Source organism: Rhynchophorus ferrugineus, unplaced genomic scaffold, assembly GCF_030347505.1.
Source record: "Rhynchophorus ferrugineus isolate W39M unplaced genomic scaffold, kcgeb_rfMv2 rfM6, whole genome shotgun sequence".
Classification (NCBI taxonomy): Eukaryota; Metazoa; Arthropoda; class Insecta; order Coleoptera; family Curculionidae; genus Rhynchophorus; species Rhynchophorus ferrugineus.
In genome coordinates this window covers 8,888,128-8,906,613 of record NW_027472585.1, presented here as the reverse complement: position 1 = coordinate 8,906,613, position 18,486 = coordinate 8,888,128, and the positions used below count along the sequence as shown (strand labels likewise).

At 32.2% G+C, this 18,486-nt stretch overlaps 1 protein-coding gene across 7 annotated transcripts in view; it reads right to left on the bottom strand.

The window, feature by feature from the left end:
* trc (Serine/threonine-protein kinase tricornered) overlaps positions 1-18,486 on the bottom strand; it is a 253,736-nt gene that overhangs the window by 58,724 nt on the left and 176,526 nt on the right. For 3 of the 7 annotated variants that reach the window (XM_076408907.1, XM_076408905.1, XM_076408906.1), the window contains exon 3: positions 18,222-18,274. The exons of 3 other annotated variants lie outside the window; for them this stretch is intronic. Coding sequence is in view for 1 of the 4 variants with exons in the window: in XM_076408901.1 (XP_076265016.1) it covers positions 3,679-3,754 (76 nt within the window). In the remaining 3 variants the exon portion in view is untranslated. Of the gene's footprint in view, positions 1-3,678; positions 4,030-18,221; positions 18,275-18,486 lie in introns of those variants that run through there. One more of the 7 variants, XM_076408901.1, reaches the window with a different exon arrangement.

The window sequence follows — 18,486 nt, the reverse complement described above, 5'->3', positions numbered from 1 at the left end:
GACACAAATTCGTAAACCTTGCTCAACGATAAGGGTTCTTACGTTAACTTACAGCGTTAAATGACCTTCAAAACTTGGAGTAGCTAAAACAGGTCTCTCGAAATATTCCAAACGAATTAGTCGTAGTAGGCTACGTAATAATAGTTTGATACGAGGGACATTTAAAAATAAACATATAAAAAATACAAAATAAAGCACCACAAATAAATACAGTAAAAATAATATAACAATACGTTTATTCAATATTTTAAAACAGTATCATCGACATCTCCTATCTCCCTAAACCTAATAGTTCTAAGCTTCAAACGATATATGTCCACACTCCTTAACAATCGGCCGATTAAATGTTACAGTGATTTTAATGCTGTTTCAATAAAACAATTATGCGTGCTTCGATTGATTTGGTTCCGGCTGTATAATCCAAATTTAACTCCCAATGACTACTACCCGGTGCAAATATCAAAAGAATGTTCCAGAGATATGGGATTGATTTAAATAGTGTCTATTTTGAAAGCAAAGACAAATTGTTTTACAAAAAAAGGTATGCAAAAGCAGGAATGAGAGGGTCTTATAGAGTGATATTTTACAGGTATAATAAGTACAATTTTAATAAATATATAGAGCTGTTAATGACTAGTAATTATTTGAACTGATTAATTTACAGTATTTTTGGAAACATTAATACAATTTTATTAGGAAAAATATTTGGAATTGATACGTTCTAATGATTTTCTTAAATTATTATTTAACCGATTCATCAAAGTCAAAAAATTATCTTTAAAAATGCTCTCCACATTTCGCAAATGCGTATTAGCTAAATATGTTCGAATTTCTAGTAAAAATTACGTGTAATCTGACCTACATTGACAAAATGTCATCAATGTTTCACGCCAATCAATAAATTGCAGGAAATCAAGTTTAACTACAAACAGATGTTTTATTTATTAGATAATATGTGTAGCTTTTTAAATTAAACACCAGTGGTAAAGGCGACAGGATGGTGCACCTACTGTTGCGATAGTCGCGGGTTCGAATCTTATTGGGGCATGGTCGTAAATTTATGTTTGTGATTTATGTTTAATATTCGTGATTGTTCTCGGCAAAAGTGCAAAATTCGACAATGAAAATAATCCTAGTCACGCCACTAACCAGGCTGGGTAAGACCGGATGTCCTCTGGGATGATTTCTAAGTTGGTCACTCGCCAGTCGGTAGGTTTAATGCCGAAGACCGTCGTTCGGAGCCCACATCAAACAGTAGGTCCAGTCCAGATAAACCCTCGTTGATAAAAATGAGACTTTAAAAGACTTAATATAAAAAAACACCGTCTTAAATATTACATTTAGTAAATATATAATTCATTTTGTTTTACGTCTGTTTGTAATAATAACAAGCACAAAGGTTTAGTAAAAAAATTTAAAATAAATAGTTTTACTACTACGACATAACATCGAAATTCGTCATCCTCGACGAACGAAAAAATACTGATGATATAAGACAATAATGTCATCAATTGAGTATGTAATGCGACTTAAAATGTGCAACAAAATGTTTTCATTGATTGGTTCGATAGAAGTCCTTCATACGATACTTTCATTCAACTTTCAAAATATCTACAAGGAACAATCACGAAATTTCCATTTACGTTTCATAATTATTAATAACCACTTTCAGCCATTAAAAGTCCAACAACTTTTTCTATTTCACTATATTTAAGCAGCATTTCAATTTTTTGAGAAAATTCGGAATTAAAAGAATGTCAGAAAAAACTGTAAAAAAAGTCCAACGCAAGAATCACTTTTTCACACAAATATGGTACTTAGCCCGACATATTGTAAATTCCTGCTAACTTGTGATAAAATCAACACTGGCTGATAAGCTAATATTGACAAATCCATTGACAAGTTTCTGAATGGTCTCTGTTAATTAAATCCTGCTGTGTTTTCGATAAAATTTTGTTAAAATGACCCTGTATAAAATACTTATTATTTTCAACATGAAGAAACGTATAAGAATAATTGCATAAGTCTCTTTAATAGTGCCAATATTATATATCTCATGAAATTAAAACAAAATATACTAAACTTACGTTGAGGTATGGCTTATATTAGAACACAATAGCATATACAATTGTATGATTCACTTTATAAGACATACGAAATCTATAAATATGTTACAAAAGAAAAGCGTTAATAATGTTTAAAAGGAAGCAACACAGATGTTGGGATGTTGTATTATTTATCTTAACAATTTAATTGTCTTTAGAAAATTTGATAAACATTCAGTTAAGAAATAAAATGAATTAAGATTATTTGGTTTGGCTCCAAGCTATAGTTTGAATTATTCTATTCTATTTTTGAGGAATTGTGTTGATTCTCACAATAATGACAATAACGACTCATGCGAAATATTTGTTTTCTCATTTCTTATATCTCATATTTCATAGCAGAATATATTAATGGTATCACAGGTTGGAAAATCATTGCAGACCTATATATTTGCAATAGGGGAGAGAGTAAAAATGACACAGATAATCCCCACCAATATAATCTTTAGGGATCTAATTATAGGTAAACAGTGACCGAGATTAGTGGTTGGAGGATCACGTTAAGCAATAGGTTAACTCAACAAGAAATCCAAGTTGACGCCAAAAAAAATCATGAATTCGCCGAAAATATAGCTGATATTTGCTTGTTGCTATCACATATCCACTTTGTATCACCATTTTTTTGTGACTTAAATTGATATTTTTGCGTTTTGTTTTCATACCAGCTAAGGTGTTTAACAGTTTAAACACTCTGATTTTAGGGTAATATGACGAGAATATTGGAGATATTTTGGTAAGCTCTGTATAAAATTTAGATCTGCAGTTCAGATTCAGTGTTTTCTTAAATACAGATAAAATTAAAATTTTTATAAATCGGTGAATTTACCCTACAATTTTAAGAAAATACAAGAACTAGGTTAAAAAAAGAGTATTAAAAGAGATCACAAAATTATTCCATTCACAACGGTAATGATTTAGAGTGGACTATTACCATTTTTGAAGGACAATGATATGTGAGTCTTCAAAAAACAAAAGCACAAAGGACAAAATCATATAGATCAGTTCCTTATAGTAACGATTCTCTTCGTCAGTGAAAGGTTTCATCAGTAGTCAGTAGGAATATTTGCGGACTGATGTTAGTTAGTTTGCTTAGAAAAAGTTGATAAAATGGGAAGAAAAAGAAAAATGCTACTATAATCAAATATCAGATATTGTTGCTATATTTCATACATGAATTCAACCGTAAGATAGTTCTAGATCCAGGCTCAATGGCATAATAATAAATACGCACAAGTATTCAGGTACCTGGCGTTCACTATTAGTAGGTTAACAGAACAAAAGCTTATGAATATGAATAAATACATCTATAGATGTTTGGAGTGCCAATTGCGTTCAGTGTGACGAATCGCGACAATATTAGCATTTACGCTACGTCTTGTGAAGGTGACTCATCCGAGATGCGTTAACCTTCACTGGCTTTTACCAGAACCCAACTGTAAAATCCGGCTTAGTTTCTTCTTCGATGAAATCTCGACGCCACATAATCGCAATATTCCCCCCGATCGGTCTCGATAACCGTAAAATCCAACAATCAGCAACTTCTGCAATTATCATGCCGAGGCCGTTCAATTACCTTTTTTGCTTTTGGCCGACGAAGATCCGATCCTGCTACATCCGGCTTTAGCCACCGAAAAACAGTACACGAACATGCACCAGGTGTCTATCAACCACTGTGTCTACGTCACATATTGCACCAGAACCGGTGGGTGATCGAAGGTGGCTCCCGCTCGTCCCAGAGACCGTTCCCAAGCGGAATAATGACCGAGCACCAGGACAATGTCGCGATTTATCTCGATGACCGTCGTTGTCGTAGTGGATACGGCTTTGGCGAGACCCGAAGGCATGACAGCCGCTGACCGCGTCGGTATCTCGGAGTCGACTGCCGAACGAACGACCGTGCCGTGTCGTGCTTCTCGTTTTCCACGTGGAGCGAACGTCGTTGACGTCGTCGTCGTCGAGGAGGAGAACGTGAAGGCGCGCTTTATATTTATCGATCTTTCGAAGCGGAGGAGTGCGGTCTTCAGCTGGTGACCGTGGACGTACGCATTTAATTTAACAATTTAAAACTCCGAACCGAATTAATTTTACCGTTTTTTTTGCCGAGCAAAATAATATCGTAACTTAGATGGAGGTGGGGGAATGAGTCGACAAACAATGTCTCCTTATATGTATTTTGATTTCACATTAAATAATAATAATTGTTTAACATTACTGTAAACATATAATTAAAAATAAAAATAAATAAGTAAATATTCTATCAGTGTCAGCAACAAAAAGTTAAAAGTTCCATTTCTAAAAATATCGATATATTTGATATATATATATTTATATATTTGTTAATCGATATTTTTAATAAACATTTAAAATTAAGTATTTGATACGTAATTTTAAAATAGTTTTTAATACCGCTATTTTTTAGTATTTAAAAAATATAGATTCTTTTTTTGGTCATTATATCAACACTTTTGTTTTCCAATATTTTTTTATAAAAACATCGATATATTCTTTAAATTACTATTATGTATTATAGTAATCTAGTTAAATTAATACTAAGCTAAATTTAATCCTACCTTTGCTACGGTTTTAAAATTACAAAGTTCTTATTCTACGATAGACACTTTGACACTTTTGACACTCAGCATCTACTCGTATGCCACTGCTTTTAATGTGCACATGTTGCATATAACTACTTCACTAAGCTAGATCCCATGGTTTTATTTTCTTTAATCTTCTGACTACGCCATGGAGCCTATGTTTAAGTATTTGGGCATAGCCCCTCATAATGTTATTGCCAATTTATATCTTCAGTATATTATGCGGAATATCATTGAGAATGCACCATGGAACACCCACAATACCTCGCAGTACCTTGCGACCGTTTCAAGACTTGTAAAGCAAAATATTATTATATACTGACAGTGCTGAGTTCTTCACACATTTTTTCTTAATATGTGGCTTATTATTAATTACATTTTACATTAGATATGCTTAGTAACAATTCTTAACAATTAACAATGCTACTGTTCTGTTGTACTTGCATTAATGGACAAGTAAGGCGAGTACGGGATTAATACATCAGTATGTATTCAATTTAATAAAACTAATATACCTAAGCTAAAGTAAAGAATACTGGTCCGAAAGAAGTCAAACTTTATTGAAAAGCTCCCGACAAGATTTTTTCTTATTTTTCAATTCTTTTTCAATTCTCGCTAGATGTTCTTCAATTTGCATTCTTCAATTACTTGAAATGTTTCTAATGATGTAGTATCTAGATCCGTTGGCCAATATGTGGGCGAACCCGTCCAAATTGTTTCACAACCATATCATTTAATAATTCTCTACCCTTGGTTATAAGTGTATATTTTGTACTGAAGTCACCGCCAATAATAACACGAATACAATAGCCTCACGAAAATTACAACAGGCAAGTGACAATATAAATAATTGGACACAAGCTTGGAAAATAAGCATTAACGAGAGTAAATCTGTGCATGTGCAGTTCACCTACAATCAGACCGTACGAGCACCTATAACATTAAATAATACTATCATTCTATATAGCAACAACGCTAAATATCTCGGAATGAATGTTAATGCAAAACTTCGACGGAAGGAACATATAAAGAAGAAATGAAAAGAACTGGAATTGAAATATAGGAAAACGTACTGGCTAATTGGAAGATAATCACAATAATCAGTACATAATAAATTGTTATTATATAAGCAAATACTGAAACCTATATGGACATACGGAGTTCAATTATGGGGATGTTTTGCAAACAGTAATATAAAAAAAATACCATTTTATCAGAACAAAGTCCTGAAAGGTATTGTGGGCGCATCCAAATACTATTACGACTGATTACCTACATCGAGACCTTCAGATACCCACAGTCAGTCAATAAATCAAGAGAGTTGCAAGAGGGTATGAGGAAAGACTCCATTCTCATGAGAATATTGAAGTATTACAGCTTTTTGAACAGGACACAGACTCAAAATATCAAACCATCTGATCTTGTGTAAGTGTAGTGTAGTGAGGTGCATATATTAAAAAATACAGCAGTGACGTGTATAAACCTTATTTCACCAGAGACTGAGATAGGGCCGAATGGCTTAGTTATAGATCTAGATTTAAGTTATCATCAAGACAAATTGTAGGTTAGTCGGAAACGACTAGTAACAATGTAATAATTAAATAATAAAAAAAATCTCATGAAATTAAAAGTAAATATTCTAAATTTATGTTGAGGTATATCTTATATCTGAGCACAATAGCATATACAGCTGTGTGATTCATTTTATATGACATACAAAATAAAAAGTAAATATGTTACAAAACAAAAGTGTTAATATTTTCATAATAATATAATTGCATTTTGTGGGAAAATGATATAAAGTTGCTTATGAAATAATTAATTAAGGTTCTAGGTTTTGCTCCAAGTTGCAGCTTGGATTATTTTTCCCCTCTCTATTTTGCGCCGTAGTAATCTGGCTCAAGCAATAAGTCACTGTGTTGTCCAAATTCTTTAATCTGTTTGTTTATTATATTTTCTTTTAAGAAAGAGCTTCCATTTGTGGGAGCAGACTGGGTAGGTCACATGTCGTTAGCCTTGCGTGCTATTGTCCCCCATTCCATTCAGCATTAGTGTCAGCTCGTGTGCATGCTATCATTCCTGTTTCACTGTTCTCATATTGAGATCTAGATACATGTACCTATTGCCCATGCTTTGGGGAATATTGAAGTTCATAATGCTCCTTGTTCCCTAATGCTCAGTCCAGAGCTAATCTTTCTAATATTTCAATATTGCTGTTGTTTGCTGTGCCCTTTAGTTGAATATCGATATGTTCAGGTTGTCTTAATGATTACTCTGAATGCCATCAATTTACTTTCATTGCTTAAGTCATACTACGGAGCTTGCTGTCGAGTTGTTTAAGTTTAGTCCAGATGTGTTTCTGCCAAGTTAATATCTTTTAAAAACTGCTTAGAATACTTGGCGAAAACAGCCACCAAATTCTGAATAAGATAAAAACAGAATGAGAATGAGAAAAAGTATTTCTCACTGACAAAACTAAAAAACATGACACGTTGGAAGAAAAGTGTTGGCTCAATGATGACTATGTGAGAAATAAATATCACCTTAAAGCTTCATAATTATGCTTTAATTTATTTTTATTCGACTTGCCTATTTGTTTTTGTTCATGCTCTATAAACACTGTTCAGCTTAGACTTGGTCTTCAAAACAAAGTATGCTCTCTTCGGCGCCTTCTATATATAAATACAATGAGAAACTACATTTTCAGACATGTAAATAACATACGCCGATGATTGCACATAGAACCTTGCTTCGAAACACCCACAGAATGATAATACGTAATAGAATTTTATACATTGTTCGTTTTATGTAATAAATTTTGTAACAAACTTCCTATACTATTTGCATAAACGTTTTTTAATGGAAATTCGATAGTAATAAACCTTCCTCAAATAAATACGACCTAACCCATAAATTAAATTTTATTATTCACTATAATATTCGTCTCCATTTCTTAGATATTAGTAGACTGTTGAATATGCTAGACGATAAATCATGCAATAATAACGTGTTCAATTACGATCGGTCGGTTGATAAATGAAACTACTCCATAAACCAATATTGATGATTTAACACAGCACTATCGTTTGTAAACTGAAAATTAGTTATTAGTTGCAACCTGCTGGCCTATACAGCGGTATTGAAAGAACTTCGTCTAAAATTGTTGGGTCTGAAACGTGTATTTTATACTCGACTTTACAACATACGAGTTAACGACAGTGTATGTTATTGAATTCCTAGTTCGTTGACTTATAAACATTCGGTCTCTTAAATGCATCTTCATCAGTTTTAATTGTAACGTGCACCATTCATAAATTATTTTATTGTAATAATTAAAACTACACATATCTACACATAGATTAATAAATGAATGAGCTAGGATCGAAAGTAATCATAAATGATTTAAAGACCATAATATTAGTCTTGCTGAAATGTAAGTTAGGTAATGAATTAGTTAAGTTTGTATACATTCTTGAGATGATGTTACAATTTAAATGAATAAGTGTTTTTAAAGTAATGAAAAGCATACATCAATAATGACTGTATAACAAAGCCTAACGAAGAGTATGAGAGGCATCACAGAAAACAGATTTATATTTTTGCTCTACCTCCTCAAAATTATATAAAAAATGTGCTTTATAAACATAGTAGTTTATCCTTTCATATTCAGTTTTACTGAAAAATATATTGAAAATTATAATGCATTTCATTTAATTAATCAATTAAATGTTTTATTCATTTTGTAACGAGTTTTAGTAGTAGGTGGTTAAAATTCAACAATGACGAATTGGTAGACACCATGATAACTATAGTACATTTAATTCTATTCTTCATCAAAATATAAATACTAATGCGTCATGGTGGAAAATAATAAGGAAGGAAATTAATATATGAATAAAAACGAAAAGCAAAGACAAACTCAAATTACTTCAATATATTGTATGAATAACTAATGCCTTCTGCATCTGCGACAACAACATTGTAGAAAAGTAAATAGCCTCCTCAAGCGCTGAAAATTGATTAATAGCAATGATGACTGTTTATTCTTGATTATAATAGAAATATCAGCAAAGTATAGTAGAAAACAAAGCAACCTAAAAATTCAAACTAAAACAAATTACAATTTCAAATTAATAGGAAGAAAAATGTCAGCAGTATATCGACCACCTGTTATAACAGTAGATGTATAATTTATAGATTATGAGTGATTTTAAGTAATTCTATGACTAGATATGACTGAATGCTGACAGTAATATTATTAGGCAACATATAAATACATATATGATTATTTTTATTAAGCGTTACTGTAAATAAGACCAGTTAAGGAACGAAAATTAATAAAAAATTAAAGCACTTTTATAAAGATGTGAATTTTAAGTAAGATTTGAAATGCGAAAGTTGCGAAATGGCTTAAAGGATGGCTAATCCGGTGTCAATGAAGTCAGATAATCCATATATAGAAAATGAATGATGAATACTGCTAGTAAGAAGCAGTACTAGTGATTACAATTGAGAATTCAGTATTAGTGTTTGCAATTTGGTTTATATTCGCAGCCTAATATTATAACGAGTCGTTATTCCCTTATAACATATTTTGAGTAAAAAATAATATAATAGTAATTTGTGAAGTGGTATATAAAAAAGTGTTTACAAAAAATGGATCGAAGTTTGGACCAATTTATTTTGTGTCGAATATAATAAAATAAATATTAATATCTAAAAATATACGAACTTCATTGATAAATCGCTCTTCCATTCCATATTCCGTAAAAAAACTATTTGCCAAAAAGGAAAACACTTCATCAAATGTATCGATTAGAATATACACACAAAACTAGAACAAAAAACAAACTGGGTTAAAATGAAAATAATTTTAACTAGTATCGGATTACATACAATGACTGATCAATTTTAAATATAAGTTTTTTAAACCTCAGCTTGCATTCCTGGTTACTGTTTAATTGTAATAATTGAAAGTAATATGAACTGTTTACAATGGTAACCAATTCTACGCTGAAGTATGAACAAATCGGCTTTGTATTGAAAATAAAATATTGATAACTAAATAAAATAAATGGACGATTGACCTAACACACAACATGAAAATTAGAATCTAAATATTAGAATATATCATGGCATGGTCGTAAATTTTATGTTTGTGATTATTTAATATTTCTGATTGTCCTCGGAAAGAGTGCAAAATCCGACAAGGAAAATGATCCCAGTCACACCAGTGACCAGGCTGGGTAAGATCGGATTTTTTCTAGGATGATTTTTAAGTTGGTCACTCGTCAGTCGGTAGGCTTAATGCCTTAAACAGTAGGTTCAGTCCAGATAAGTCATCGTTCGTAAAAAAAGGAGACTTCAAAATATTTAAAAAAAGAGCACATTATTATTTTATATCTGCAGTTTTCCTTAATTTTCTTCAAATTCCAGCTGCCAATATCGTCGTTAAATTTCATGTGCTAATTCTGATATTTTTCACTTTTCTCCCTTATTTATTTATTCTCATACTGATATCGCATTCTTTATTTCTAGTTTGTTAACATCATTTATCAGTTGTTGATTTCTTGTTCTTTTTTTAATTTATTTTTTGAGTTTATTGTTGTATTTTACTTGGCTTTCAATTAAAATTGTTATTAATATTGTTTTATAACATACTACTGTTCTTTCGGCAATTCTATTTATATATTTGCCGTTATTTTTGTTCGATGTTACTCTAAATTTTTTTCGTATTTTACTCTCGTATGGGTAAAATATTTTATTATTGTCTCGTTTTGTTTTGTTATTGTTTGTGTTTTTTTTTGGATCGTTAGTTCTGTCACCCTCTCTTAGCTTTTGGTTACCATGTTCATGTCTTTCCTCAATTTATCTTCTTCTTCTAGATTTACTATAACTATATTATTATTACTAATTAGAATTATTCTAATTTCTACCCATCTTTATTTGTAGTTCTTATCTTTTACTTCTATTAGCTATAGTTTTAGTAACTTTGTGGCCTCCTTAGTTCCCTAGTTCTAATCCAGATATCCATTTCAGTCTCTAATTCTTTCTAATTTTGTTCTTATTATTTGGTATCTCTATTTACTTTATTTTTGTAGTTTTCCATTCTTTTTACCGTATGTTTCTCGTTCCCTGTTATGTTTGCTATGAATTGTTTTATATTTTTAATGATATTGTTTCTAAGCAGTTATGTGTCTATTAATTATCAATTTTGTATAACCCTAACCTTTTGTAAAACCCTTCTTCTGTCATACCTCCCCATGTTTTTCCTTTTTCTCATATAACTTGAATTAGAATTTAGAAAAAAAATGTATTGGTCATCTGAAAGAAAATTTAAAATATCTCTACATAATAAATTGCTGCTGTATATAAAAATTATTGTGGATGCGCCCAGATGCTATAGGAACAATTATCTACACCAAGACGTTCGGATTTCAACTTTCATAGAAAAAATTAAGAGATTTACAAGACATGAGAAAATACTCCACTCCCATGTAAACACCGAAGTGCTCCAAATCTTGGACAACACTGAACTAGGACGCAGACTCAAGTACACTTTGTGTAGTTGTGTAGTGAAGTGTACTAAACGATAAAAACACTGAAAGTTACTACTAACTTTTGTGTTATTTTGTTTTATTAAACACTAAAGGCCAATGTGTCTTTCTAGATAAGTACCAAGTTTTAAGTCACTGTAGAGAAACATTGTAAGTTAGTTATTGTAAGTTTTGTCTCGGTGGCCAACACCACTAATCTACAGCATTACTAATAAATATCTCAATTGATTCTTATTTATTAATTCTGTTTTTTTTAACTTTATTCACACCATTTTGTTCTGTTCCAGAATCGGACAACTAAACACAACAAAAGCACAACTAAATGAAAAATGAATGTGTTACTATTTCTGACCCAAATACGTTACAATATAATACATCAGCCATCATATCGATTCCGTCGTGAATTTGATGATTCGGAAAAGCAATATTTAGCCGTTTAAAGCCCGGCTTTAATAAAATTTATATCGGGTTCGGATGGGATTAGAGGAAATTCTGATGGCAGCGTGAAATTTTATTGTCGTCGGTCGATGTGAGATCTGTCGCCGAACGCGATGTCCAAGTTTAATTTTGATTAGAGCCGAAATGACAATTCAGCTTTATGACGTGGCCGTTTCGCATCCCAGGTCCCAGGGTGAATGAAGCAATTAAAAATATATGTCCCAGGTTATAAAAAATGTCCCATTTCCATCAGCGGATGGAAAGCAAATTATGCCATTTTAAGTATTAATTTTGTTATATTATCGGTAAGTGGTGTTATGTGCTATTAGTTTTAGTTCAACATCACTGTGATCGAAAAATTATAAGATTTATACTTAAAATGCAAAAGGATCATATATTCCCTCTAAATTTGTCAGTATTTTCCCTTAAAAAAATATTACAGTCAATAAAATAGTTTCTTTCCTTTTATTTTAATCGCCTCAATCCACTCGAAAGCTCGAAAGCATTTTTAGGTGGTTTTGTGGGTTCATGAAATAGTCAGTGCAGTGGTGGAGCTAAATCAGACGAAAACGGCCGTTACGGAATGTGATTTTAACGAAAAGGTCGCGAAGAATCAATGCTAGAAGAAAGCGCATTGCCGCGATAAAAGAACTAAGAATTATCGTATAACAGTAAAATGCAATCCTGAATTATTCCAAGTATTCTACTTCTATGATCGAGATAGTGAGGTCTTATCAACTGACCCAACTTGAAATACCAATTACAAATTACATTTTTAAGAAGTAATTGAATTATAAATACCAAATATGTATTTGTATTTCATATACGTATTTTAATTACAAATACTGTCCAACAACTTACTGATTTTTGATGCCAGTAATCTTTATTACACCAAAAACTAGGAACTAAATATTAATAATGTACTTATATCAAGGTTAAAAGACAATTTACTACCATTTTCGGTATTATATCTTATTTATTATGCAAAGTGATATCGAGTATAATTTGCCGGACATAGAATATGAAAATTCGTGAATTAGTTATGCCAAAGCAAAGTATTAAGTAACCAAAGTTATCAAAATTGATATTAGCCCAAAGCGATCAAAATTACCAGGCAATGACTTAGTAAAACGACAATTGCTGCAAAAACTACCTAGAAAGGGAATTATAAAACTTACTATTTTGATCAATGATGCCTTTCGAATAAAATATGTCGTAGACGTTTAGGAAATGGTTGAAATTATAATGACCTGAAAGCCTGGAAAATCATCAAATGAAATAAAAACCTATAGACGTACCACCTGCTATCAGTAATGTCTAAGTTATTTCAAAAGCTCCTGTTAAAAATAATAAAATGAATTATAGAGAGAAAAAGCTTAAAACCTACTCACCAATTTGGGTTAATTAACAAACATTCAGCAATTGACCAGGTGCATAGAATAACAAATGTAATAGATGTAGCGCAAGTTCTCGATAAGGCATGGCATGATGTTCTTGTTCATAAGTTACAAAAAAAGTTACCGAAGCAATACATTGAACTATTAAAATCTTACATAAACAACACGAAGCCTACTAATACTGTGTTTCTTGCTATCGGAGACTATAGAGAAGAAGCCGCACGAAAATTACAACATTGCAAGTGACAATATAAATAATTGAACCCAAAATAAAAATTAATTGAAGTAAATCTATGCATGTGTTGTTCACGTATAATCAGACCACACAAGCACGAATAATAACAAATAATAGTAACTTTCCAGCAATACCGCTAAGTAACTGGGAATAAATCTTGATGCAAAACTTCGCTGGTAGGAAGATAATATAAATACAAGTTTTCCAAAACAAAGTCTTAGAAGTATATTGTAGGTGCCCAGATACTACAGGATTGATTACTTACACCCACATCTTTAGATACCACTCAAGAAATCAAGAGAACCACAGATAGACTCTGTTCTCATGCCAATATCGAACTAATATAACTCTTGGATAATACTAGAACATGACACAGGCTCAAAAGCATTAAATCATTTGATATTGTATAGCGTAGTTAATAGAAAAACAGCAGTGTACATAAAGATTATTCGAAGCTAAGGTAGGGCCGATGAGGCTTCCTAGACATATATCTAGATTTAAGTTTTCGTAAAGAAAGGAAATAAATTGTAGGTTAGTCGGTAACGTAAAGTAAAAATGTAATGAAAAAAAAGACAGAGACACACAGTTTACCAAGTTTTCAATAACATCATAACTAAAATTATTAAAAAAAAACATATTACCTTGAATTATCTATTACTCCTATGCAACTGTTGTTGAACAATCCAACATCGAACTTAATCGTAACGTTCATATCCGCAAAGCCAACTTCGATCGAGCTATCTCACCAATTCAGTTGTGGTTTAACAGTTCAATTACGCATAACCCGGGACCGAAAATACAATCGAAAAATATAGAAATCAGAAATTACGTTCTGTAAATAAAGAAGGCGAATTCAAGATTGGAACGCTAAGGATATATAACGGGATTTAAGTGCAATCGCTATAAATCAATCGGATGGGATGACAAATCAAATAGATAAATCTTGATGGTGTCTGTGAAATATATTCGAGTGATACGAACTAAATATAATTACAATCATTTTAGAAAAAAAAATTATGAATTATCTTCATAAGTAAACCTTATGCTAAATAAAATACTTGTAGCGACTACAACTCAACAGGATGCCGCATATTTACTCCCACAAGGATCTATGGTTGGCAATGTCCGAGTATGGGTACCATTCGGTCGGGGGGTCCCTTCATTATTTTAGTATTTTCGGAACAACCCTGATACAGTCCACAGTCCATCCCTCCGGTCGACCAAAGTGGTGAGTACTCTGAGTGACGTGACAGTCGGAATTCGATAAACTTCGGTGGTTTTCGCCTCATTTTTCGACGTTGCCATTTACTAGTTCTAGTAAAATATCGACATGTTAGCTTCGATATATTTTTAAAAATATCGATACTTTTTTAACAATATCGAAATTTAGCAGAAACGTGTAGTGGTATATATATATATATATTTATATATATTATTCCTTAAATATACTTATAATTTACAACAATTGGCAACATAGTAATATTGTTTGTGCACATTACGGGCCTCCCTATGAATATGAACTCTTGGTCGATGTGCGATACAACATATCAGAGTACTAAATTAAGATATAATAGGTCATACGTGCAATGTCTATTGCTAAGGAACAAAAACGTTTTCGAATGTAACCAAACCAAAAATAATTAAAAGGAACCACTATGGATGAAACTACCATGATTATGAATCAAAAGAAGAGGTTAAGGAGCGGCGTGTGAAAGTATCTCCTCGAAAAAAAAAACATCTTCACAATTATTGCTATAATTAACCATATATTTTATTGCATATATTATGAATTTCAAAAAATATAACCAGAGAATACAGATAACCATGGTAAAATAAACATCAATGACAGAGAAATACGACAGTGTTCAGTGGCAACTGTAGGGATATCAAAAGTAGAAAAGCATCGATATATTCGTATACCCTTATCTTAAAATAAATGTATTATAAATGTATTACCCCAACGTCCAAAAAATATATATCGGTTTGTAGGAAAATACAGTTTCGATACCTTCTCAATATTCAAAAAAAATTTTTTTTATCGTTTTTATAGATATATCAATATTCTTTCAAGTTTAGGATGCAAACCTCATTTTGTTACATATGAACTTCGACGATTTCTGGGTATTTTTGTTGTTGTTGATTGTTTTATCTATGTTTGACCATGTACAACACGTAAATAATTTTGATGCTTTTACGTCGATGTCGCTAGCTGTTTAATACTGTATACTGATGTGATAAGATACCAATGAGCGTTATGGCGCCAATTTAAATCTTAACAGGTCAATTGCAAAGTGCCTGGCCTGACACGTAGATGGCGCTACTGGAATAAAATTCATATGTTTTTTAGTTAGCACTAACCCTCAAAAGATATGTGTATAAATTTGACAGCTGTCGGATCATTAGTATATGAATTATTTTGAGTGAAACAACTTTTGTTATTGTGGAAAAAATGGATAAGGAAATTTGCGTGTTGATAAAATATTGCTTTTTCAAGGGAAAAAAATACAGTTGAAGCAAACATTTCGGACACTGCCTCAGGAAAATCAACCATCAAGGATTGGTATGCTAAGTTTGGACATGGTGAAATGAGCACCGAAGACGGTGAACGCAGTGGACGCGCAAAAGAGGTTGTTACCGACGAAAACATTTAAAAAATCCACAAAATGATTTTGAATGACCGTAAATTCAAATTGAATGAAATAGCAGACACTCTAAAGATATCAACTGAACATGTACATCATATCAGTCACGAATATTTGGGTATTAGAAAGCTCTGTGCAAAGTGGTTGCCGCCCGAGCGCACTTTTTGCCAAAAGCAACGACGAGTTGATGATTCGGAGCAGTGTTTGAAGATAATAAGCGTAAAAACGAGTTTTTGCGTCGATATGAGACAATGGATGAAACATGGCTCCATCATTTCACTCCGAAGTCCAATCGACAGTCATCCGAGTGGACTGCACACGATGAACCCGCTCCAAAGCATGGGTTACATGCAACAGTCGGCCGGCAAGGTTATGGCGTCCGTATTTTGGGATGCGCATGGAATAATTTTCATTGACTACCTTGAAAAAGGAAGAATCATCAACAGCGACTATTACATAGCGTTATTTGGAACGTTTGAAGGACGAAATCGCCGAAAAACAGCCGTATTTGAAGAAAAAGAAAGTGCTGCTTCAGCAAGACAATGCACCGTGTCAAAAATCCATGAATTGGGCTTCGAATTGTTTCCTCATCCACCGTATTCTCCAGATCCGCCCCCAGGAACTATTCAGATCAGATCTAAAAAGAATGCTCGCTGGGAAGAAATTCTCGTTGAATGACGAGGTGATCGCCGAAACAGACCTATTTTGAAGCAAAGGACAAATCGTACAACAAAAATTGTATCGAAAAGTTGGAGGGTCGCTATAATCAGTGTATCACCCTTGAAGGGAATTATGTTGAATAAAAAAATGTGTTTTACTATGGTAGGCCGGGGACTTTTCAATTGACCTGTTAAAATAACAAAAGCGTTTTCTCCTGAAAACCACTATTTCCTTTAGAAATAGTAAATACATGACAATATTATTCAGTGGTTTTTCAAAATTAGTCATCATAGTTCTAATGTTATGTCATTGAAACGATATTGAGTCAATCGTTATTCAGTGAATATTGACCATTTACTTGCTTCACTATTTATTTAATTTTGTTAATAATTACCTCAATATTTGACTCATTTATTGGTATGGTATGGTAAATCGTAAATTTGAATTCAGAAAATTACAATAATTTGGCAGAATAGTTCTCATTTACTTTTTCATATCATTAATTACATATTTGAACACAATTTTTAGATATGTGTGTGGTAAGTACCTTAATTATTAAAGCATTCAACAAACGAATACGATATCGTTCTTTGGACCAACAATACCATTATATTCCCACGACATTGCGAATAGTTAATATTATTATTAATTAGCACTCAACTTGACTTACACATGATGAGAGTGAAAACTTGGTTCGGCACCTCATATTTGAACTTTGTTGAAATTTTCCATCCAATAATTTATGTTGCTAAAAAAAAGAGAGAATTTTGCTTAACTTCACTAGAATCTATGTAGGCTTTGACATTTTCACAAAGCATTGAGAATAATTAATATAAATGAGCATCTAGCACAACCAAACAACAGTTAGTAGTTACAAGAGTCACTATTTACATTTTGGGAATTGGCAACACTGTTGTCATGTGAGTCCCCCTAACGGTTCCATCGTGAAGTTTGACATTTTTGACATAACGTCAACTGAACATAACAACGTACTCAGAACATTTTGTCGCACGGACGCTATTTGTTTATTTTATATTTAGTTGAAAGTTTCTGAATCTGAACTGAATCGTGAACATTTTCGTGCGATGATTTTTTACGATTTTCGACGTGGATTATCACAACAAACTTTTGGTGATGAAGCTCCATCAAAAACCACCGTGTATGGCTGGTTTAGTGAATTTAATCGTGGTCGTAGTTTGCTGTCCGACGAGTTTAGTGAAGGTCGTCCAAAATCGGCTGTTTTGCCACAAAACATCGATGCTGTGTGCGAAATCATTAAGCAAAATCGTCATGTCACCTATTGTGAGATTGAGACATCCCTAAGCATTAGTTCCACCAGCATATATGCGATTTTACATGAACACTTAGCTGTGCGAAAGTTATGTTCGCGTTAGATCCCACACAATTTGACAATCGCTCAAAAAAAGGTCCGTGTCGATTGGTGCAAAAAAATATAGAATAGTAGTTCTTACGCAAGTAACAATAGAGATATATATGTTAAAATAGATATAAAAAAGTAGGTGTAAAATAATTTTAATATACGTAATACGTATGCCTAATATAATTACTTATTAACTACATAAAATAACTTACTGAGCTGTAGAGATCAACTGTTTTTAATGATCCATTTGTTTGTATTTGCTTACCTGAAAATAAAAAAAAGATAATAGATATTAAAATAAAAAATATGATAGATAATAAAAATAAAAAATAGATATTATTAACAACAAAAATACAGTGGTTCAACACCAACACTGACTTAAAATAAGATTTGTTTATTAGTAGAAAGGAAATCAACGTCAAGAGAGAGAGTCATGATCAAGAATAGAATTCAAACAAAGTTGAGACGGGACCATAA